General features: G+C 45.1%; 1 protein-coding gene across 1 annotated transcript in view; it reads left to right on the forward strand.

The window, feature by feature from the left end:
* The first annotated feature begins 6588 nt into the window (after positions 1-6588).
* The window catches only part of LOC139036768 (collagen alpha-1(I) chain-like), a 62991-nt gene continuing 44801 nt past the window's right edge, over positions 6589-24778 (forward strand). Inside the window, exons 1-5 of the mRNA XM_070472627.1 lie at positions 6589-6928; positions 7102-7191; positions 7687-7766; positions 8868-8963; positions 15058-15151. Of these exons, the coding sequence (XP_070328728.1) occupies positions 6589-6928; positions 7102-7191; positions 7687-7766; positions 8868-8963; positions 15058-15132 (681 nt within the window). The 3' untranslated portion in view covers positions 15133-15151. The remainder of the gene's footprint in view (positions 6929-7101; positions 7192-7686; positions 7767-8867; positions 8964-15057; positions 15152-24778) is intronic.

The following is a 24778-nucleotide window of genomic DNA, read 5'->3' on the forward strand; positions in this document are numbered from 1 at the left end:
TCACTGTGTCTGTGACTGTACAATTTATTCATTCACTCAGCAAATACTTGCTAAGCCCCTATTTTGTGCAAAGCAATGTGCCAGGTACTAAGGGGGAACATGAGCATGAATCAAATAGAAATCCGACCCTTGAGGAGCTCACAGACTAGAAACGGCAAGTACATTCCTCAAATAGCTAAAACGCAAATTAATAAAGTGATAAATATCATAAAGTTATGAAAGTTCAGAAGAGGAAGTCATTACCTTCATTGGAGAGATAAGAGAGAATATGGCATTTGAATTTGATTTTAAGAAATTAACAGGATGATGGAATCACCATACAATCTGGGCACATATCCAGAGAAAACTCTAACTCAAAAAGACACATGCACCCCAGTGTTCAAAGCCACACTATTCACAATAGCCAAGGCATGGAAGTAACCTAAATGTCCATTGACAGATGAATGGATAAAGAAGATGTGGCACATACCTACCACAAACACTCACATATATAATGGAATGTTACTCAGCCATAGAAAAGAATGAAATAATGCTATTTGCAGCAACATGGATGGACCTAGAGATTATCACACCAAGCGAACTAAGTAGGGCAGAAAAAGACAAATATCACATGATATCACTTATATGTGGAATTTTTTAAATGATACAAATAAATCTATTTACAAAACAGAAATAGACTCACAGACATAGAAAATAAATGTATGGTTATCAAAGTGGAAAGGGGGGAGGGATAAATTTGGAATTCAGAGTTAATAGATACATACTACTATATGAAAGATGGGTAAACAAAAAGGACCTACTGGAGACCTCCCTGGTGGTCCAGTGGCTAGAACTTCGCACTCCCAATGCAGGGGACCCAGGTTCAATCCCACTTGCCACTACTAAATTTTCCACATGCCACAACTAAGGCCCAGCATGGCCAAGTACATAAACATTAATAAACCAATAAGTTCTTTTTATAAACAAGAACCTACTGTAGAGCACAGGGAACTATTTCAGCATCTTATAATAACCTGTAATGGAAAAGAATGTGAATAAGAATATAGACAATGTATAACTGAATCATTTTGCTGTACACCTTGCAAATCAACTACAATAAAAATTTTAAATTTAAAAGTGAAAGAATAGCAGGAAGGGAAGGAATGTAGGCAGGGGACAAGTGACAATCGAGCATTCTTAGCAAATAAGCTTGAAAAGGTGGTGAAAAATAAGCCTGAAAGAAAGCTGATCTAAAGAATTGGGAGTTTATTTTGTAGACCAGCACATACTTATTGGACTCCCTACCAAGGACACGGTACTGTACACGATCTTGAATTTCCATATTCGATTGTGTTTCTGTGTTTCCATGTAGGCCTGCCTGTTTGCCAACGTGTATGTTTCACAGCGTGTACCTACTTCTGTGGGTCTCCCTCTCTGTTTTCAAACCAGTAGTCACTTTCTTTGGGTGTACTCTTACACATAACTGTGTCCGTGTGTTTATATATGGCCAGCAGGTGGCGCCACAAAATCATAACTAGCAAGGACAATTCCGCCTGTTCCCAGCCGACTACTACAGCATCTCAGATTCTTTTTTTTTTTTTATTTTATTTTATTTTTTTTTTTTTAATTTTTATTAGTTGGAGGCTAATTACTTTACATCATTACAGTAGTTTTTGTTATACATTGATATGAATTAGCCATGGATTTACATGTATTCCCCATCCCAGTCCCCCCTCCCACCTCCCTCTCCACCCGATCCCTCTGGGTCTTCCCAGTGCACCAGGCCCGAGCACTTGTCTCATGTACCCAACCTGAGCTGGTTATCCGTTTCACCCTAGATAATACACATGTTTCAATGCTGTTCTCCTGAAACATCCCACCCTCGCCTTCTCCCAGAGTCCACAAGTCTGTTCCATACATCTGAGTCTCTTTTTCTGTTTTGCATATAGGGTTATCGTTACCATCTTTCTAAAGTCCATATATATGTGTTAGTATACTGTAATGGTCTTTATCTTTCTGGCTTACTTCGCTCTGTATAATGGGCTCCAGTTTCATCCATCTCATTAGAAGTGATTCAAATGAATTCTTTTTAATGGCTGAAGCATCTCAGATTCTATGGGGCCATGGAGAGATCCTGAGGCCCTTGCAGGGGCTGGGGAGTCGTTTATTTCAATCACTAGCATTATTCACCACCGCATTCCCATGCCAAGCACAAAATCTGGCAAACCGAATTCCTCCATAATTGTGTATTGAAGAAATGCTAACATGCCCTGTGGGAGAAGTGGGAGGTGGAGGGAGCCAGGGAAAGGACAGAAGTACACAGAAGGTGGCCCACCAGTGAAGACCCCACAGGAAGTGGGCCATCAGTCACACTCGTAGAAGTCACAGAGGGATACAGAGGGGGAGGTGTTTGATAAAACAGTAAACTCAGCCATTGCTGTCACCCAGAAGACTTCCCCTCCCATAATGTGGCGTCTGATCCTGATCCTTTTATTTCGTGCTTAGTAAGTACTAGGACTTGTGGGAAATACCACCTCTGCTCTCTCAGAGCTTACAATCTAGGAAGAGAAATACAGATGTTGTTGTTGTTTTAAATTTATTATATGTATGATCCTGGATTTGGATCCTGAACTAGAAAGGAAAAGGAGACACTGAAGAGTGGAAGAAATGTGAGTGGATTTCAAATTTGTGAGCTAGACGGTAGTATTTTAATTTTTTTAAATAATAATAATTACAACCAATAAATCCTCTCTGCCTGTTGCTAAGAAAGTTCCTTCCTGCCCAGAGTGAGAAGTGCTCTATTAGGGATAGGGGCTTCCCTGGTGGCCCACCTGCCAATGCAGGAGAATAAAGAGATGCGGGTTCTATCTCTGGGTGGAGGAGAACCCATAGAGAAGGAAATGGCAACCCACTCCAGTATTCTTCCCTGGAAAATTCCATGGACAGAGGAGTGTGGTCGGCTATGGTCCATGGGATCGAAAAGAGTCAAGCTGAGCGTGCAAGCATGCATGCATGTGGGGAACAGGGGCACAGATCTGGGAGAAGGTCCAACTGGGTGTGTTGACAGACCCTCGGGCTCCTGGAACCTCCTCCCCAGCCCCTTCCCATGCCAGGAGACTATCAGGAGACTGGCTGCTCTCTCTCCCCTATCTGGGCTACCCCGAGGTCTCACCCTTCTCAGAGCCCACACCTGTGATCTCCCCCACAACAGTGAAGGCACCACCCTCTCCCGCAATCAGCCTGATCAGAAGAGGGAAGCTCCGAGTGCTTGCGGGAGTTACCGCTCTGGTAGAAGACAGGGATCACCTTCATACCTCTTCTGTTCCCAGAGGGGTAGGGAGGCTCAGGTTTTTGCAGCAAAAACCTTGAACCAACGAAGATCTACGCAGTGGGACCAATTTCAGGTCAGCTGCACATATCAGGGGCCGGGACTATAAAACACTTTAATGGTCTGGCTGAGCTCGCACGGCCGCGTCTGGCTGCTTCCCCATGCCTCCGCCATCCTCCGCATTGCCTCACTCCTTCCTCTGAGCTGCCAGCAGCACGTGGCGCCGCGTGTGTCGCCACTGCCGGTCAAGGCCTCCGCAGGGCCCTCTGAGGAATCCCATGTACCTCAGTCTGGCACTCAAAGCCCCCTGCAAAGTGCACCCACTTCCTGCCCCAGCTGTTTCTCCCATTACTCCTCTGTACCCATTTTTGCCCAGCACTCTCAGCGTCCTGGCTATGCTTTCACTTTCCTCTCCTGCACCTTTGCGGATGCAGTTCCTCCGCCCGGCGGGGCCTCCCTCCCCATCTCCACCTGGCAAGTGCCCATCTGCCTTTCAAGTGAAAGTTGCTCAGTCATGTCCGACTCTTTTCGACCCCATGGACTGGAACCCACCAGGCTTTTCTGTAGATGGAATTCTCCAGGCTGGGATACTGGAGTGGGTTGCCATGTCCTCCTCCAGGGGATCTTCCTGACCCAGGAATTGAACCTCAGTTTCCTGCATTGCTGGTGGCTCAGAGGGTAAAGCATCTGCCCACAATGTGGGAGACCCAGGTTTGATCCCTGGGTTGGGAAGATCCTCTGGAGAAGGACATGGCAACCCACTCTAGTATTCTTGCCTGGAGAATCCCATGGACAGCGGAGCCTGGTAGGTTACAGTCCACAGGGTTGCAAAGAGTCAAGAAACGACTGAGCAACTTCACTTTCTTTTCCTGCATTGCAGGCAGATTCTTTATCATCTGACCCTTCAAACATGTGTCTTCCTAAGGCCTTTCATACTCCACCCCAACCTGATTTGGCCTCTTTCTCCTCTCTTGGCAATTATTTTCAGCTTCATTACCTTAATGCTTTATTTTTGGAATACCAATTCCTTCTGTCCAACTCTAAGCTCTTCAAGGGAAAAGCCTGTCTCTTATTCATTCAGTACCTAGCAACTTGTTGGACATGCAGTAGGTGCTCAATAAATGCACAGGAGGTAATATGGCTAAGAGTGTTTGCTATACTTCAATGCTATGAGACACAGGCTCACATAACCGTGAGCTCTGAGGAACACAGAATGTGGGTGCTCTTTCCAGGAGGAGCTGGCAACAACAGCTACACTGAGCATCCATTAGGTGCCATCTGGCCCCAACCCCATCCCCATCTGGCTCTCAGCTTCCTCAGTCCTCCAGGACACACTTTTTAAAAAAAAAAAAAATCACTCCCTGGATTTCCCTGGTGTGGCTAAAACTCTTCTTTCCCAATGCGGTGGGTCTGGGATCAAATCCTGGTCACGGAACTAGATATCACATGCCACAACTAAGAATTCGCATGCTGCAAGGGAAAACTGAAAATTCCACATGTGGCAACTAAGATCCACTGCAGCCAAATAAATAAATAAATATGTAAAAAAAAAAAAAATATATATATATATATATATATATCTCCCCTCCTTGCCTCCTTCTTCTCTTCTATGCCTTTCTCCTTTCTCTTTCTTTCTCTCTGCTTAAGTCCTCAGGTCCCTATCCACAGAACACTGGGGAACCCACCAGCTTCTGAGCACTGAGATGAGGAAGTGATTATCAGAGGTCACTGTCTTGGTCAGTTCCTGTTTCTGGAGCAAAGATGCCAAAATCTGTTCCTTTTTCTTTTGAAAAATGTAGGAGTTTTGATTTCCAAAATTCCCAGAACCAAGACTGTCACTGTGAGCTGTCTGTGTTTCTGTCTGCCTGCATCTGTATGAAGGGTCTGCCAAGGCCTCCTGGGCCTGCTCCTCGTGGGCAAGCATCCAGGGGCAGTCTGGAAATGACACCTTACTCCCTGCCCCTCCCCAGTTCCACCACCCCCCTCTCAGCCTGACTGCGGAGAGACAAGTGCCTTAGGACAGGCCTGCCTCTGGCCTCCTAATGCCTCCTGGGGCCCCAGGTTGAGGTCTGGCTATTGAGGAGCCCTAGAGAAAGTAGAAATTTAAACTGATAACCTGGACTCAGAGGCGGATCAATTTGGGAAACCCTGTCCCTGCTTTGATCCCTTGCTTGAAACTATCCCATGGGGGTGGGAGGAGAGGAGGGGAATGGGAGGAGCAGACAGCCACCACTGTCTCTGCCCCTAGGCTTGGCGCAGGCCCCCACCTTCTGTGCCCCAGTCCAGACAACCCACTTCATGTGGAATCAGACTCTCTTGAGGCTTCTGCAGAGAAAAGAGGAGGTCCAGGGGGAAAAAAAAAAAAAAAAAAGGACTTCCCCAGCAGTCCTCCAGGTTCCCTCCCTGGGTTTAGGTTTGATCCCTGGTCTGGGAACTAAGATCCCACATGTCATGGGGTATGGGCCAAAAAAGAAGAAAGAAAGGAGGAGGGCCAGTATGGGAAGTATTGTAGGTGGAGATGTGGAAGGGTGAGCTAGCAAAAGGAGGCACTTCCCGCTAAACCAAGCTCAGAGCTTAGAGCAAGGGGAAGAGAGTGAGAATGGGCCTTGGCGCTAAGACCAGGCTCAAGGTGTGAAGGTCAAAGCAGTCTTGGTGCCCGGACCTCAGGGTTGGGTTTGCCTCGCGGTGGCAAGTTCTTTGCGAGTGCAGCAGGGAAAACTGAGCGCTTTCTAGCAGGATCTACATTTGGCCTGTTTTTCCTTTGGTCTCTGCTTTTGTTTGTACTGTGCCTGCCCAATTCTCATTCATTCATTCATTTAACAAACACTTCAATAGCCTAGAACATTTGCAGATAGCGGTGGCCAGGTATTTCCAAAAGCGTAGGCTGGGGCTTGCAGAGGCCCCCCTGCCTGGAGCTTCAGCATCACGCTCTGCTGAGGCCCCCGCGTGCAGTGCGCCCCGGTTGCACCATCCCAGAAGTGGGGCCCGAGGCCCGATCGGCAGGGGCTTAGAACAGCTTCCCAGATGGCCGGCCCAGACAACCAGGGACAGGTTACGGGGCCAGGAGACTGAGCAGGGCCGTGGTCTCTGTGGGGGCTGAGCCTGTGCCCGGGGAGCGCGGATGCTGGCAGTGAGTGACGGCCGCGCTCCCAGGAAAGGGGTGCCCCCTCGGTGCCGCGGGCTGGGAGCCGCGCAGCCCTCGCCAGCGCCCCGCCCGCCCCGAAGCCCGAGCGCGAGGCGCCGCGGGAGGAATTCCAGCCATTTCCTCTGCGCCGAGCGGTATGCGGCCTGCTCGCTGCCCGACCGCAGCGCGGCCCGGAGGTGGGGGCCGGCGGCGCGGGCCAGTCACCAGCCGCGTCTGGCAGCTGCCCGGGCCTCGCAGTCCCGCTCCGGATTCCCGGAGGGCCTCCTCTAGTCCCGGCGACCAAACCGTCCCTCGAGCGGCCCCAGACCTGTGCGGCTCCCCCGGCCCCGGCTCCTCCCCGCGAGGCCGCCGCCGGCTGAACCGCCCCCGCCCCGCGCCAGCCCTCCCGCCTCCACGGTCCCTGCCGCGCCACCGCCCCCCGCCCCCGGCTGCCGCCACCCCCCGCGGGTCCCCGGAATCTGAGTTTGAAACTGAAGGTGGCTCTTGCTAACTCCCTTTGAGGGCACGTCCCTTGGTCTTCCTAAGCCTCAGTTTCTCCACCTGTGAAATGGTCACCCTAACAACAGCGCTACCACGTTTGTGCCGCCCCGAGGTTGAGTGAGAAAAGGAGCGTGCTGGATCAACATCGACGATGTTCTCGTTTCTCTAGGTACCGCTGCGGCCCTTAACCCCCCTGGATCTTCCGCCCACCCTGCCCAGGGCCTCTTCTGGTGGAGCAGACAGGGCGGCATTAAAACAGGTAGGCACTCTAGACGGCCGCCTCAGGGACCGGCGGAAGACTCTTCCTCGGGTTGATTTGCCCTCCAGGTTCTTTAAAAGCCTAAAGAGCAGTTATTTTCATTTTTTGAAATGATGTCATCGCAGTCTGAGAACAGTCAGGCACGTCGTGATTAGGGGAAGTTGAGGGTGCAGGCCCGGATGGCCTGGACTCTACACAGGGGTCTGAATAGAGAAAGGCCACCCCGGGCCCTCTGGGCCCCTCTTTCCAAAGGCAGATACCTCCCCCCACCCTCACCCCATCCCCTCTCGGAGAGTGGACAACCGTTCAGGCGTTAACCCTTTGGAGGAGCAGGAGAGGGAGAGCCAGAGCCCCAGGCGACGAGGAAGGTGGGAGCCACTTCCCCCGCCGCCCACGCCCGAGGCTGCGGTCAACAGAACACGAGGTGGGGTTGGAAAGCCCCGGGTTTCACCGGGCCTAGCCGCCCACGGTGAGAGCCGCTCTCCTCTCCTCGAGGTTCCCCCATATGGCCTTCGTTTGGATCCTGGAACTCCCTCAGCAGCCGGAGCCCCGAGGCCGAGAATCAGCCGCAAGAGGTGCGCTCCCTCATCCCCCCTACACCCGCTGCAGCCCCAGACCGCGGAAATCCAGGGGGAGACAGAAACACAGGTGCTAGAAACATCCCAGTCCGGTTGGGAGACGCCGCTCGCAGGCAGCCCCTCCCCGCGCACCCTCCTCCGAGCCCGGCACTTCCGGCCATCGCTGCGCTGCAGGCGGCTGTCTTGAGTCGGGAGGGGCGGACTCTGTCTGTTTCTGAGGCCTGGCTTCCCTTTCCTGTCCTCAGACCCCCTAACTGCCTAACCTGAGGGTTTTCTCTGTACTCTGGACACACCTCTCTAACTGCCATTCGCAGACGGCTCCCTTCCTGCGCTGGTATTTTTTTAAAGGCTTCTCCCAGGGACCCCAGGCTGTGTGGCCAGTCTTCCGGAAATGCTGGCTCCTCTTACAATGATGCACAGGGGATGCTGCCTTAGGTTGGAAGGCAACCATCTAAATCACATCTTAAAATGTGGAGTTTGATTCTGAATTTTTGATAGCACTTTTTGTTTGGGGAGAGGCGGGGTGATGGTGGGGAACAGGCTGGAGGCAGGCTGTATTTAAAAGAGGGGGAAAAGGAAGAGGGGGAGTTAAGTATGTGCCAAGAGTGGGTATGGCCACATTAGAAAAGAGAGTTGCTTTCCCAGCACGCTGGTTCCCAGGAGTTTAGTGGGACTTTCTGAACCAGTCTCCTGAGCCTGGGACTTGTTCAGGTACAGCTCGCTGAGAAAGAGCCTGTTGGACAGGAAAAGACTCCACTGGGGAAAAGGCTAATGAAGTTCCACCGCCCGGGGCTAAGGGATTCAGACACAAAAACTGTCCCCAGGATCTCAGAGAATCTTATGGCTCCAGGAGAGAGTGGTGAAGCGCAAGGCAGGTTTGGAGATGATGAGTGAAACAGATCTGAACCACCAGTTTTCAAATGTGACTGTAAAAATAAGCTCTTGCTAAATACTAACTAGAGCCCTGGTTTAAAAATGAAGTCACACCCCTTTTCCAATGTGGGTGCTTCCTCTTCAGTGGCTGTGCACAGGAAACACTTGCCCAGCTCATTATGCTGAACCCTACTTAGAATGTACTATTAATTCCCTGCTTTACAGATGAGAAAACTGAGGTCAGAGAGACTAATTAGCAGAGGAGAGTTTCAAGCCCAGGGCTCTGACTTCGATGGCTACCTGTGGAACCGCTGCTGTAGGGTAATCCACTCTGATGCTCTTTCTGACCAGAGATTGAAATGACTCCACTTCAGCCTTCAGCTGCGTTTCACAGTGAGGAAGACATTGCTGTCACACCCACCAGCCTCCAGCAGGCCGCAGTGATTGCAGCTTCATTGAAATCGATGGTTTTCCTGAGGGGGCCAGGCAACCTATTCCAAGACTCCAGAGTACAGGGGAACACACTGCCCATAGGAGGAGGACTCTGAGTGGCCTGGATCCAGTCATCAAGGTCAGGCCTTCCTGTGTGATTTCAGGACAAGTGGCCTAAAAGTCAACTATAAAAGAACCATTGTGCTCAACACAGAATCAGATGTATGCTTACAGGTCACTGTTGTCTCATCTTGGGTCATGCATGGGCCAAGGCGACCCGAAGATATTTGTCTAGCTTTCCTAGTGTTTCTTAAAAGTTGAGTTAATTACCAAGCATTTAAAATTGGAAGATGGTACAGAAATATCTGGGTTTTCTTTTTTTTTCTTTTAGCTTCTCCCCCTACGTCTTAAGAGCTGGCCACACTGATGAGTCCATCCTAATCCCAGCCATCGCATCCTGTTTTTCACTTCCATACTCCTATTGGCCCACTAACATTTGAATTTGCTGACCCCCATCTCTCTCACTAAAATGCAGTTATTCACTTAAGAGGTAACTGTTGAGTTTAACTACTCACATTCTGGTTTGGATATCTTTTCTGGAGAGCTGGTTAAGGTAGAATGGTTGAGGTAAGTTAAAGTGAGGGTAGGAGAGAGTGTAGGGCTCCCCTGGACAAGGCACCCAGTCATACCAGAGCAGAGAAGATTTCTGAGATCCTGGAAGACCGCAAGATGAGAAATTAGTGTTTGAACAACTGACTTGGATGTCAGAACATCAGCTGCTTCCCAGAAGCTCGTCCTTTCATGTATCTTTGCAAACACCACACTTTTATTAGTATCTTGGGCTGCCTTCCCCAAACCTCCTTCTGGAAGCGCCTTGGGGAGTGTCCAGAAGCACACCCTGGAGGTGATTAGAGGGCTGCCGGCTCAGGCTGTGAGTGAGCCCAAAGGAATGGGTCTGGCTTTCAACCAGGACAGAACTGAGCCCGGCAGAGGAGCTGAATGAAGACGAGGACCAAGTGATTAACTGTGGGTTTGAGCAGCCAGGAACTGATGCACGATCTCATTCACCAAGATGGTGAGCAGCTATGCGCTCTGAAGTGTGGCCCACAGGAGGGAAAACCATCTTCTCCGAACTTGGAAGCTTTCCTGCCAAAGCAGTTTACTGTGCCAGCAGAGAGGAGAGGTTTTGTGTGGCGACGTGAAGGCAGATGAGATGGCCTTAGACGGGCTACCTGATAGACCTTGGGACTGCCTCAGCCTTCCCCAGATGTCCGTGGGGGAGAGTTTCAGCCCTGAATGTTTGAACTCGGACCTTCTTGGCAGGAGTCCATGGGACAAGGGTGTCAACAGAACCCCGGATGTGTACTCTGGGGTGTGGAGGGCGTGAATGTGATGAAGTGCTTTTAGAGCTTTTAGAGAAACAGGAAATTCAGTTATCAGAGACAGGAAAGTCTGTCCACCTTCTTTCAAACCCAGTGGGTAGTGTGGCACTCAGACTTGTCACAACTGCCTTTGGAAAAGGCGACCAATTAAGAGAGCAGGAAAGGAGTAGGAAAGGCCCCTTCAGGGACTTGACTGTTGGGTCGGGGCACGTTCTCTTCAGAGAGCCTCCTCTCACCTCCCGCATTAGTGGGAGCCCTTGAAATCCCAGTGCTCAACCTTGCCACCATCATCTGCTTTGTATCCAATGGGACTAATCTCATGGTGAACTTGCTCCTGTTATGTCAGTCCTGAAATCCCCCTGGCTCCCCGAGGCTCTGTCTTTCTCCTATTCTGTGGCCTCTCCCACTCTCCCCACTCTTGAAACTTCTTCCGTGACGTCTGGAGTTCATAATCCATGATTAGCAAACTTTCCTTTATCCTCAGTCTGTTCTCTGAGCATCCTCTTCACTTCTTTCCCTATGGGACCCCCAGCTCTCCCCTGAGTTCATTGCTGACCCCACAGCTTTCTCCAGTGGGGTCTTTTTTCTCCCAGCCTTCTTCTCTAGGCCTAGAGGGGAGTTAGGTGTCCTCCTTAATCCTGATTGTCACCTTTGCAAGTAGTCTCTTGCATACCACATTTAGTTGCATCTTATCAGATTTTACCAATCCCTGCTATCTTCTCCTGACCCCTGGCCATATTTTGTTTGCAATTTTTCTAGATCTTGGTTCACCATCACTCTTTCCAACACTGTCTTAACTCTTGGTGATTCGGTATACATATCAATGACTCTTTCAATACCTCAACCTTTCAACCTCTTGAATTTCTGTCCTCCAGTGATTTTTCCCTCCCCTCAACCCATAGTTGTGATTACACATGACTGCAGTCCCTCCATAATCTCAATTTTATGCATCTTCCTATCTTTCCAAGTTATCACCTTGCTTGATCTCAGTTATCCTCTGACCCAATGAGAACTTTCAATCAATTGATCCCACCACCCTTCACTGTTGCCCACCCCTTTGATGTTCCTTCTCCCCTCCAGACCCAGTGTAAAATTTCATGACCATGTCAGCTGGAGAAATACACACAGCCAGGCTGCTTGACCTCATTTGAAGTTCATACTGATGAAACTTAAGTGGGCCCTTAGTGCTTCCTAACTGTAATACTTAGGTTTCCCTGGTCCACTCACTCACCTAGGCTCCTGGATGAAACTCACAGTTTCATACTTTCTTTTCTCTTCTCAAACCCTTCATATTCCCTCCACACTCTCTATCACCTGAATTCTCAAAGAATCTAATGGGATTCTTTTTCCCCTGGGAAAATAGAAGGAGCCAAAGGAGAAAGCTGCAGATCCATAACATCGCATTTATCCCCTGTCCAGCAGTTTCATCTTCATACTTTGCCTTTCCACCTACTATCTCAGTGCTGACTCATCCATCAAAAGCAAATTCCTCCACTTGTATAGGCAATCCAGTCCCTCTCACCTACTCATGGACATTACTCAGTAATTCTTTCCTCTCCTACACCAAATTATTACTCTCTGCTGGATTCTTTCCATCAGCACAAAAACATGCTATTATTTCCTGCATCTTTTAAAAAAAATAGTCTTTTAATGACTGTACTTCCCTTGGCAGGCTGTCACATTTTTTGCTCCACATTAGAGCAGATCCCTTAGAAGAATCATCTGTACTTGGTATGTCCAATTCCTCTCCTCCAGTCCTCTCTTACACCAACCCCATAATCAGGTCTATATCCCTCAGAGTTCCACAGAAATTATTCTGGCCCAAGTCAGCATGACTTAACTAAATCCAGTGGTCAATACTCAGTTCTCGTCTTATTAATAGCATCTGATATAATGGACCGCATCCCCCTCCTCCGTATATGTTTTTCCCTAGGCTTCCAGAGCATCTCACTCTCTTGGTTTCTGTCCTCTCTCACTGCACCCATCTTCTTGGTCTCTTTCCATGGTTCCCCCTCTTTCTCCTGACCTCTAAATATTGACTTGCCCAGGACTCAGACTTCAGTCCTCTCCTCTTCCTTTATCCACCTCTTTTGATGGTCTCATCCAGATATGTGGTTTTACATACAATCAATACACCCATGACCCACATTTATATCTCTAGTCCAGACCTCTTCCCTGAACTCTAGACTCATATATCCAGCTGTCTGCCCCATAGCTCCAAACTCAAGATGTCCAAAACTGAATTCTCGAGATGCTCCCCAAACTTGATCTGCCTGCAGTCTTTCCTGTCATAATGGGTGGCAACTCTATTCTTTCAGTGGTTCAGGCCAGAAAACTGAGTTATCCTTCACTCTTGTTTTCTTCTCACATGCACATCAGATCTGGTAGATATTAACTCTACCAACAGAATACACCCAGAATCCAACCACTTCTCACCTCCTTCATGGCTGCCATCCTAGTCAAAGACACCATCATCTCTCTCCTGGATTACCTGTCAAGTCTCCCCACGTATACTCTGGCCTTCAGCAAAGAAGCCAGAGTGATCCTTTTAGAATATACTTTAGACCATATCACTCTCTAATCAAAACTTCAAAAGCCCTCTCTCCTCTAATTCTTTTAGGGTTACTCTTTAACAAGTCCCTATTCCTCTCAGTATAAAAACTAGTCTTTATAATGGCCAAAAGAGGTCCTACATTAACTATCTACCCACCTCTCCCAGCATTCACCTCTTTCTTCTTTGGAGTATTTTATTTTATTCTTTTTTTTTTTTTGACCAAGCTGCATGACTTGCAGGATCTTAGTTCCCCAACCAGGAATCGAACTCAGTTCCCTGGCAGTTGGAAGCACAGAGTTCTAATCGCTGGACCACCAGGGAATTCCCTGTCTTCCTCTCTGGATACTCCCTTCCTCACTCATTCTGGGAGCCCAGCCTCCTTGATCTTGATGTACCCTCTACCAGAACACTCTTGCCCAGAGTCTACTTCCAGCTTTCTCATTTCTGCAGTCTTTAGATTCTCAACTTTTCAATAAGACCCACTTGACCACCCTGTGTAATACCGAGACTTGCGCTTTCCCTGCATCCTGACACTCTTGATCACCCTTAACCTGCACAACCTTGTTCTTTCTTGTCCCCAAAGCATTTATTATCTCCTAACATACTATATGATTTATATATTTATGTTTATTGCTTATTATTATCTATCTTCCCCTCAACTCCACCCGCACAGGGATCTCTCTCTATATTGTTCACAAATACATCTGAGATGGCCAGAACAATGCCTGACACATGGTAGAGAAAACAATGCATGTTTTTTGGAATGAGTGAAAACAATCCAGATACAGAGAGACTTACTCCCTTGCCCGTCCAAAATTTCAGTGCCAAGAGAAAAGGGGAACCAGAAAGAGAAGTTGGAGCTGACCATAAACACATGATTCATGGGCAAAGTCAGGTCAGGTTGGAATGAGCAACCTGAATGCTCATACTCACTAGATAGATAGATAGATAGATGATAGATATAATCTCCCACATGGTGGGTAATAAAGTGACTTTATTAACCATATATAGAGTAATAAAAGCCTGGACCAATGACACTGACTTACCCAAGGTCCCATCATTGTCAGTTGCTTTTCAGCTGTTCTTCCAGCCCTAAGTGGGCCAATTACAGTTGACACTTGAACAACGTGGGTGTGAACTGCCTGAGTCTACTTGTACATGGATGATTTTTAATAAATGTAAAATCAGCACTCCCTATTTGCAGGTTTCTCATTAAGGGGTTCAATCAACCACAGATTGTTTAGTCCATGGATATGGAGGGTCAGCTGTATTCAGTGGACTTTACCATCTTTCATAAAGTATTTGAGCATCCACGGATTTTAGTATTTGCAGAGACTCCTGGCACCAGCACCCCGTGGATACAGAGAGACAACTGTACAGGTTGACAGAGCCAGCAGAGACAGTAGAGGCTAAAGGACAGGATCCTACAAGTGAAGACTAAAGAAACTCCTGTCTCTTCACCTCTTCCTTTAAGTGCCTTCTCAGTGAAGGCTGCTGCAGTACCAGATGTCTGGGGCAGTACCCAGGCCATTTCACCAGATTTCTGCCATTATTGGATGCAGATGGTTAACAGTTCTGCTTGCCTGGCCCTTACATGTCCACCGTTAACAGAGGCCTTCTGGAGGCCTTGCCTTCCTTTCCCATAGGGATTACAGCCTCCAGGTTGACTGCCAATGTATTCCTTCTCGAAAGATGCCAATGTTATGCAAGGAGCCTCTACACTAAAGATAAACCAGTTAAATGAGGCTCCTGAGGCCCTCCAGACAGTTTAGATGGAGACCCTGTGGTATCAACCATGTGGCTGCACCAGGAGTTTGAGGCCAGAATAAGGTCTGGGGCAGGAGATTTTATGGGTCCTGAGGCAAAGTAGAATCTCAGAGACTTTACAGAGTTGAGGCTTCAGCTCATGACAGGCCTAAATAACTGCAGGTAGAACTTCCAAAGAGCTCAAGGCAGAAGCTCCAGAAGATCCCCCTTGATTAGACATGAAGACAAGACCCCAATTTAGAAGACAGACTCAAACCATCTTGCCTTTTTTCCTGAACAGGGGCCTGTTCGGCAGCACCTTCATCTTAAGCAACGTATGTGCATTGATGGAGCTTATCTGGTGCCAAGAGAGTAGTGAGAGGCATGGAAATAAGGTAAACCAGTGTCATTTTCTCCATAGGAAACCTTCATTCATAAGGAAAGCATTCATCTTTGACATGAATAGGGATGCCATCTGTGGTTCAGAGTAGACACAAAAACACAGCAGAAGAAACAACAGTCCTGTATAACAATATAATTTAAATTAGTTAAAAATATTTACCCAGTCCCATGAGAAAGGTCAAAGGGCTTAAATTATATTCTCAACACTCAATCTAACATCTTCCTCCACTTACCATTGCCCCATTCACTCTCCCCAAAGTTAGCTAACAATCCTGCCCCCCTCCTCTGTACCTCCATCACACATACACATGCACACACACAGGTTCTTGATGCCCTTCCTCACTTCTGTCTCCTTGGATCTTTCTTTTCTTTTCTCCATTTCCAGTGTAACAATTCCTGGCCTCTTCAGGCTCCTTTCAAGTCTTAGTTCTTCCCAGTTCTTACTCTGATCAGCACAGTAGCAGACCAGCTGAGCTGGAATCTTTCTTAGGCAGTAGTTAAGTAAAGTTGTACATATTCATGGGGAGATAATGTATAATCCTATACCTTTCCTCCATATCTCTTTTAAGGATGTGGTTTTAATATCCACGTCCATCAGCATTTTCTTCCTAGGAGAAAAGAGAATGAGGGAAGGAAACTAGAGTGAGGGGAGTCAGAATGTGTCTGGGGAAGGAACGAGGCAGAGGTTCTTTTGATCTGCTCCTTACATTCAGCTCAGATGCCTACACTGGACAGTACCCAGGTTATTGGTAGATTCTGGGACATTCCTATGTTAGCATAATCAAAAAGAAAACTGAACAAAACCAATAAGAGGTTAAGGCACAAAGTCAAAGTAGAGAGGAATCTCTGGGCCTCTGAACTTGACTTGAAACATTCTGTGTGAAGGCAGGAGCTGGGAGAAGAAAAAAAACAGAGAATTGTGTTTTGATTATTTTTTTTCTGATTGCAAAAGTAATACATGTTCAATGTAGAAAACCAAAAAAATACAGAAAAGTACAAGAAGGGATTGGAAAAACAAAAGAGGCAACACTTGTGTTCCCGCCACCCAGATATAATCAATATGAACATATTTGTTTACATTTATAATGCATGCATATTCTTTTTTAATCAAATTATAAGCATAGTATGTATGTTCTTTTAGAAATTTTTTTCTCATTTAACAATGTATCATAATTTCCCCAAGTCATTAAATATTCTTACAGACAATATGATTTGTTAAAGCTGTTTATGATTTTATGCTGTGAATTTACTATCATGAATTTGACCGGTTTTATATGGGGGAGTATTTAGGTTGTTTCCAAACAAGGAAATTGTGGCAAGGTTGTCTGCACCACCTGTGTTTCCAGACAAGCTAACCTTTTTCCCTTACCAGCAAGTAAGGATCCCTTCAAAGTTCTAGACCAAGAGAACCCTGTATTGGCAGAAGTAACTCCTCACAAGCATTCAGCTATCCCTGTGTCCTTCAGAGAAAGCCTGGCATTAGGCTTACTCTGAGCATCAGAGTAAGGATACTTACTCTTATGGCCAGGCCATTCTTGAGCAGATGGAGGGAAAATATTTGTCATTCTAAATCAGGGAGTCCATCCAACTCATTCAGTGCAATCATCCTCAAAAATATATTTCTGTGCTAGTCCTAAGCTAGATATTATGGAAGAAAAGATACGGTTTCCATGTTCCATAAACCTGCACTCTTCGTGTGTCGACAAACATAGAGGTGTGAAAGAGTCAGGTAGAGACAGATTATGTGTGAATGACTATGTGCTAACTCTGTGGTTCGAATCACAAGTGCTTTAGGAGGTGAGAAAGCTATAAGCACAAGGTAGACTTGAGTGGTCTGGGAAGACTCCAAGGAGAAGGTGGAGCTTGGAGGCAGGATGGGCAAGGAACCTTCCATGTGGAGGGGACACAGAAGCCAGAAAGCACAGGAAGCAAGAAGGAGGCGCATGTGGCTACAGTCTGCAGTTGAGGGAGAAGCGGTCCGTCTGATTGGATAAGTCATATACGGAGCACATGCAGAGAGAGTCAGAAAGATGTTTGGCCCTAATTCTGTAGCTGTTTCCCCTTGTACCAGAGGTGTCACATCAAGAAAGGAAATGTCTAGTCAAATTCAAGCTGAGTTGTTCTTGTTTTTTGTTGTGTGTGGGGTAGCAGGGTGGGGCCAGGGGAATGGTTTATAAATAGAACTTTTCAAAGCCTTTAATATTCTTTATGTATGTGGCAAGGTCAAAAGAGGAGGGAATCCGACTTCCCAAGAGTCTTTGACCACAGAACTCTTGTTACCATGGACCATCTCCTTTGGTGTTCAGGAGACACAATTAGGGGCTAGTGAGGACTCACCTGGTGATGCAGTGGATAAGAATTTGCCTGCCAGTGCAGGGGACACCAGTTTGATTCCTGGGCCGGGAAGATCCTGCATACCACAGGCAGCTAAGCCCGTGCCCCACCGCTACTGAGCCTGCGCTCTGTAGCCTGTGCTCCGCAAGAAGACACCACAATGAGAAGCCGTCACTCGCCACAGCTGGAGAAGGCCGGTGCACCGTGACAGATTTTAGAACTCGAGAGTAACACGTGAGGGAAAACACAGTTTTGGGAGGTTAATCTCATAGCAGAATGTAAGGTGAACAAGAGAGAAAACAGCCTGGATTCAGGCAATACAATTAGATGATTGAATAAAGACTCCAGATAAGTGGGCAAGGTTGGAGCATACTGGAGCCGAGAATGAAGAACAAAGCATTAATTGAATGCCGAGTCTGCTATTGGGCTCTGGAGAGATTCAAAAGTGTCAGAGTTCCTAGGTCTCTTAGGAGTTCGAATCCATTCGTTAGGATTTTCGTTGCAAGGCACAGAAATCAACTTAAAGCAGCTTAATAAAAAAAAAGTGTTTTTAAGGAAATAGGGATACTTCTTGAGGAGCTGAAGCCATGTACTGGAAAATTGGCAAAAAGTCCCTGTCCATCTGGTCTCAGCTACTCTGTGTCTGCTTCATCATCCTCATATTATTTCTCTCTCCTCTCCTGTCCTCTAACAAGCCCTCCCCTCTCCCCTCTCCCCGCTCTCATTTATGGAAGAAAATGGCCTCTCTACAGCTCCTGAGTTTGCATGTTACACTGTTGGCATGACACAGTTCCAGCTATATCAGAAGCTAAATATCCATCTCTTGTTCCCAATTTCAGATTTCCAGTGGAAAGAATCTCGTCGACCAGCTTGAGACACATCCTACTCTGACTAGGGGGACAGGTTTTAAAACTGAAACATGGCTTCAGGAGACTTACCCTATGAACAGTGTGGGGGACCCCTGCCAGGAACAGGTGTCTGCTATTGAGTGATGCTGGGCTTCCCTGGTGGTACAGTGGTAGAGAACCCGCCTGCCAATGCAGGAGGCTTGAGTTCAGTCCCTGCGTTGGGAAGATCCCCTGGAGAAGGAAATGGCACCCCACTGCAGTATTCTTGCCTGGGACATCCCATGGACAGAGGAGCCTGGTGGGCTACAGTCCAAGAGTTGGCAAAGAGTCAGACGTGACTTAGTGACTAAATAACAACAACATAGAGTGATGCCTTGACCTTTCATTGAAAACTTGCTTCTGTAAGAGTTGAACATGACCACACTATTGTTGAATGAATGGATAACCAGGAAGCTTTAAGGCAACTTCATTAGAGTACATATTCTTGTCCCTTTCCCAAACTCCTTCAGTCTCCCAGTTCTATAAAAACCTGCAGATGAAGGAACCTGGATACACAATGGGTTAACACGTCTGGGTTAAATTGCCTTATTTTGGATCCTGTCCTTGAGGACTTGAGCAAGTGATGGAACCTACCTGAGCTTCAGACTTCTCACCTCTAGAATGGGGATCATGAGAATTAACTAAGATAATATGAGTAAAGTGCTCAGCACAATGCACCTAATTATGTTGAAAAGTGAAAGTGCACTTGCTCAGTTGTGTCCAACTCTTTGCGAACCCGTGGACTGTAGCCATGTGTCTCCTGCATTGCAGGTGGTTTCTTTACTGCTAAACCGTTGGGGAAGCCCTGCAGATTGGGTCAAAAGAAAGAGAAGCAGAAAGTGGAGTGGGTTCAAATACCAAACTCAAATACCAGGCTTCTCTGTCTATGGGACTCTCCAGGCAAGAATACTGGAGTGGGTCGCCATTCCCTTCTCCAGGGGTTCTTCCCAACCCAGGGATTGAACCCAGGTCTCCCACATTACAGGCAGATTCTTTACCATCTGAGCCACCAGGGAAGTCCAGTTATGTTAAGAACGTAAGTTTTAAACAGAAAAATTAACTGATGGAGGGGGCTTCCTGGTGATCCAGTGGCTAAGACTCTGTGTTCCTAATGCAGGGGGCTCAGGGTCAATCCCTGGTCTGGGAACTAGATCCCGCATGCCACACAAAGACCCGTTGTAGCCAAATAAATAAAATAATTTTTTAAAAGAATTAAAAAAGAAAATTAACTGATGGAGGTTGACAGGAGCGGATCCAAATGTCTTTGATAAACGGGGCAAAAGAAAGATGAATTGTCAGATGGGCAAGTGGTCAGCTTGGTTCTCCAGATATCCCCATGAACGTGGCCTTTGGAAGAAGAGGTTTGGGGAGAAAAATAAGCCACGAACATCTTGTGGCGCCAACAGGGACTTTAGAGGTCACAGGTCATACGGGCCAGTCACACTCCCTTTTGTTCCTAGAGATTTAATACCTACCAGCCTATTAAATGGTCATGATTTGGAGGAGAGAAGACAAGAAGAGGAATTACTTTCAGCTGGCCCCGGTCTTTAAATAACCCGGGGTACAGCATCTTTCAAACACAAAGGAGACCATGTGTAAAACATTAGTTAAATTCAGATATAAATCTAGTCTTTGACCAGTCCAAAGCTAATCAATATGCTTTTCTACTCTCTTTGAACTTTGAATTTTCTGGCAACAACGAAAACCCCAAACCCCATCCAAAACCATCGTCCAGACAGCCCAACTCCTCTGCTCCCCTCTCTCGTGTCACATATTGTTGACAGAACTCCTCTCGTTACCACATTCATTCCAGTGGTGATTCAAATTCTTCTGCAGAAATGGACTTGAAAGACAGAAAATTGCTCTTGTAATCACTTAATAAGGAACCCTGGACAAGGAATACAGGACCATGAATATAGATTTACTCTTAGCTTTTATGGATGCATTTCCCTTAGTTATTTTCATTGAAAATCATGATGAACTAATTTAAATAGCAAGGGAAACTGAGATGGAAAATGACCCATAATAAGAATTTCGATGGAAAATATAGATTGGCCTGGTCTTCAGCACCTCAAGGACTCTCTTGGTTTCAATTACAAATTTGAAGAGATTTGAAATGTGTTTGTTTGAATGTGTCAGTTTTAGGCAGAACTAAACTACACTGTCCCTTTCCAAAAATCAAGAATCTGCCCTGGAAAAAAATTATGCAGTATGATGTACAAAGCAGAGGGGGAGGAAAGTAAGTAGTGGGTGAGAAAGACCCACCCAAGGACTGCAGCCAGCTTCCCCAGGAAGATTCATGACCACGCTTCAATCCTGTCCTGTGATTCTTTCCAAGGGATTTTACTATAAATCACTAAAAGCAACTGCTGCTGTTACCAGAGCTATCTTTGCCTCAAAAAGAAGAAAATTCAGGACATGCAATATAATCCTCTCACTATCTAAGAGCGAAACCAGCCCATTTGTCATAAGAACTGAAAACACCAGCTATGTAGTATATTAAACATCAGCATTTCATCTTTCATAGAAGTGGGGGGGGTGCACACATAGGACATGATTGGATGCAACCATGATAAAGTGACTTAAATTGGATTGACTAACTGTAACCTACAAAAACCATTGTATTACAAATCCTTTTCAGTAAAGGGTAAGAAAATTCTATCAACTTTTTTTTAACCATTCTGAGCTATTCACAACAAATAGATCCTTACTCTTACCAGATGTATGAGCATAATATGTAATGCAGGGTTTTCATAACTTGGAGAGTATCATCGAAGTCAGAGCTGATACAGTGTTCCTCCCTTTGACTTGAATGCCTTCTTCTTCCCTATATAGGGTGATTATTGCTTCACAGTGTCCCAGGTATGAAAGGACTTTAAAAGGTCATTTGCCTTGCAACCCAACTAGCAGCGTCAGTATTACCAGGGAGAGGCTGGTTAGAAATGCACAGTCTTGGGGTCCACCCCAGTCTTACTGGCTCAGCTTCTGCATTTTGACAGGATCCCCAGGTGATTCATACGAACACTGTAGGTGAAACTGTGCCACCCTCAGTCATCTTACTGTCTCTGAGCAAAACGTGCACAATGGAATGGATAGACTGGTCTCCTGCAGCCAATTTCAGGTCCTTTATAGTTTATCCTGTTTGAGTCATTGAGAGGAAAGAGGAAATACACATTTAAGGAGGTCTCGCATAGCCTAACAAAGCTAGCAACTTCTTCAATACGTTCAAGGACCTATTCTTGGAAGCACTGCTGCTCTGTATCCTGTTGCTTGGTCATGTTGACTCTTTGCGACCCTTTGGACTGTAGCCCACTAGGCTCCTCTGTCCATGGGATTTTTTATGCAAGAATACTGGACTGGGTTACCATTATCATTCTCCAAGGATCTTCCTGACTCAGAGATCGAACCTGAGTCTCCTGTGTCTCCTGCATTGCAGTGGGTTTCTTTACTGCTGAACCATTTGGGAAGCCCTGCAGATTGGGTCAAAGGAAAGAGAAGCAGAAAGTGGAGTTAGGTTCAAACACCAAACTCTAATCAAGTAAGGGTAGCACAGAAGCTGAGACTGTGAGGGATGGGGAGAACAGTTTCACCAAATTACCAGTTCCAAAATTGTCTCTGCACTGTGGGTGATTTATAGCCCTGGAAGCTTAAAGGCTTGAGTCTCTTGCTGTATTTTATTTCAGATTAGGAATTTTTATTTAGTCCTTCCCTGAAATTTAAAATGAAGGCCCTGGAACTACAAAAATGAACTTATCTGGTGGGCTGTGTTCATTCTGTAGTTATCCTGTAGGTTTCAGATTTGTTGTAGGACTGGAATCTGGACAGTAGAAAAACTCTCTGTGGGTTAATGGCAGCCAACTTCTAAGCCAAAACTGAAGGACATAGGATAGTTATGTACATGTTTCAGTGTCCTCAAATTTAGCTGCACATTAGAGTCCCCTAGATAAAAGTTTTTTACACAGCTTTCTTGAGCTATAACTGACATATAATAAGCTGCATATGTTTTAGGTGTACAGTAGGAAGAATTTTGATATATGTTATACATCTGTGAAACTATCACCATGATCAAGCTAATCACCCCTAAAGTTTCCCTGTGCACCCTGGCAACCCCTCCATCCATTCTGCAACAATTGGTTTGCTTTCTGCCACCATAGGTTAGTTCTCATTTTCTAGAATTTTAATTTAATGGAACCATACTCTTTTTTTTTTTTGAAGGGGGAGACCTGATTTCTCTTACTCAACGTAATTATTCTGAGATTCATCTACATTGTTGCCTGTATTACTAGTTTGTCCTTTTTATTGCTGAGTAATATTCCATTATATGAATATACCACAATTTATCTTAACCATTTACCAGTGAAGGACATTTGGGTTGTTTCCAGTTTTAAACAACTATGAATAGCACTGCTATAAACCTTCATGAACAAGTATCAGCATATGAGTTTTCATTTCTCTAGGTAAATACCTAAAAGTGGGTATGGTAAGTGTACATTTAACTTTAAAAGAACCTGCCAAATTATTACCCAAAGTGACTGTACAATACCATTTTGCTTGCTTACCAGAAATGTACGAGTTCCAATTGCTCCACATCCTCTCCAGGAATTGGATTGGTATTGTCAGTATTTCTAACTTTAGCTGTTTTAATAGATGTGTAATAGTATCTCCATTGTGGTGTTAGTTTACATGTTCCTAGTGACTGCTGACATTGAGAATCTTTCCATGTGTATATTTGCTATCCTTATATCTTTTTTTGGTGAGAATATTTGAAGTCTTGCTTATTTTTTAATTGGATTTTGTTTTCTTAATTGTTGAGTTTTAAGAGTTCTTTATATATTCTGAATATAAGTCCTTTGTCAGATATATGATTGACAAATACTGTCTCTCAATCTTTTTATTCCCTAACAATGTCTTTCAAAGGGCATAAGTTCTTAATTTTGATAAGGTTTAATTTATAATTTTTTTAATGGGTTGTACTTTTGGTGGTATAACTGACCAAAGATCACAAAGATTTTCTTCTCTGTTATTTTTCTAGACGTTTTATAATTTTAGGTTTTATATTTGGGTCTATAATCCATTTTGAGTTAGTTTTTATGTATGATGCAATATATGGAATGATGTTTACTTTTTGCATAGGGATATTCACTATTTATTGAAATGACTGACCTTTCTCTATTGAATTGCCTTGCACCTTTGTGCAAAAGCCAATTGACCATATATTTGTGGGTCTTTTGTAAAGTCTCCATTCTGTTCCATTGATCTATCTTTATACTTAATATCACATTGCCTTGATTGCTATAGCTTTGTTATTAGTCTTGAAATCCAACTTTATTCTTTCTCTAAATAAGAATTTTAGAATTAACTTAAATTTTACAATATTTGTCAACTTCTGGGTTTAAAAAGTCTAATGGGATTTTGATTTAGATTTGATTTTATAGATCTATTTGGGGAGAACTGACAGCTTAACAATTTTAAATATCCCAATCCAAGAACACAGTATATTTCTCATATATGTGGTCATTTTTTTATCTTTTTTCAGCAATGTTTTTTCAGGGTACAGGTCTTATACTGCATTTTTGAGATTTAATTTTAAGTAGCTGATACTGTTATGCCCTTGTAAATGTTTATGTAAGTTCAGTTTCCAACTGTTTGTTGTAACTATTTAGAAATACAGTTGATTTTTTTTTAATATTGTCCTGCAGCCTCACTAAATTCATTTATTAGTTTTGTAGCTTTTTTTAGGTTCCATAGAATTTTCCACATAGATAATTATGTTTTTGAGAGTAAAGACAGCTTTACTTGTTCTTGTCCAGAGTGGCTTCCTTTTATGTATTTTTTCTTGCCTTATTGTACTTGCTAGAAGCAGTAAATTGCTAATAGAAATAGTGACAGTGGACAACTTTGCTTGGTACTTGGTCTTAGAGGAAAGAGAGCCAGTCTTTTCCATTAAGTATGGGTTATCATTAGGTTTTTCATAGATGCCCTTTCTCAAGTTGAGAGGTTCCCTACTTTGCTGAGAGTTGTTTTTTTAAAAAATCAGAAATGGATCTTGAATTTTGTCAAATCTGCATCTATTGAGCTATTCTTCTGGTTTTTCTTTTAAGCCTGTTAATATGGTGAATTACATTGATTTTCAAATATTAAACTAACCTTGAAATCTTGAGGTAAATCCATTTGTTTACTATTATTATATATATATTATTGTGTATGTATATATATATATATATATATATATATATATATAGTTAGATTCCATTTGCTAAAACTTACTTAAGAATTTTTACATCTATACTCATGAGAGATACCAGTCTCTGCTTTTCTTTTATTGTAGTGTTTTTGTCTAGTTTTGGTATCAGAGTAATTCCGGTCTCATAGAATGAGTTGGGATATGTTCCATCCCCG

The sequence above is a fragment of the Odocoileus virginianus genome, chromosome 2, assembly GCF_023699985.2.
Source record: "Odocoileus virginianus isolate 20LAN1187 ecotype Illinois chromosome 2, Ovbor_1.2, whole genome shotgun sequence".
Classification (NCBI taxonomy): Eukaryota; Metazoa; Chordata; class Mammalia; order Artiodactyla; family Cervidae; genus Odocoileus; species Odocoileus virginianus.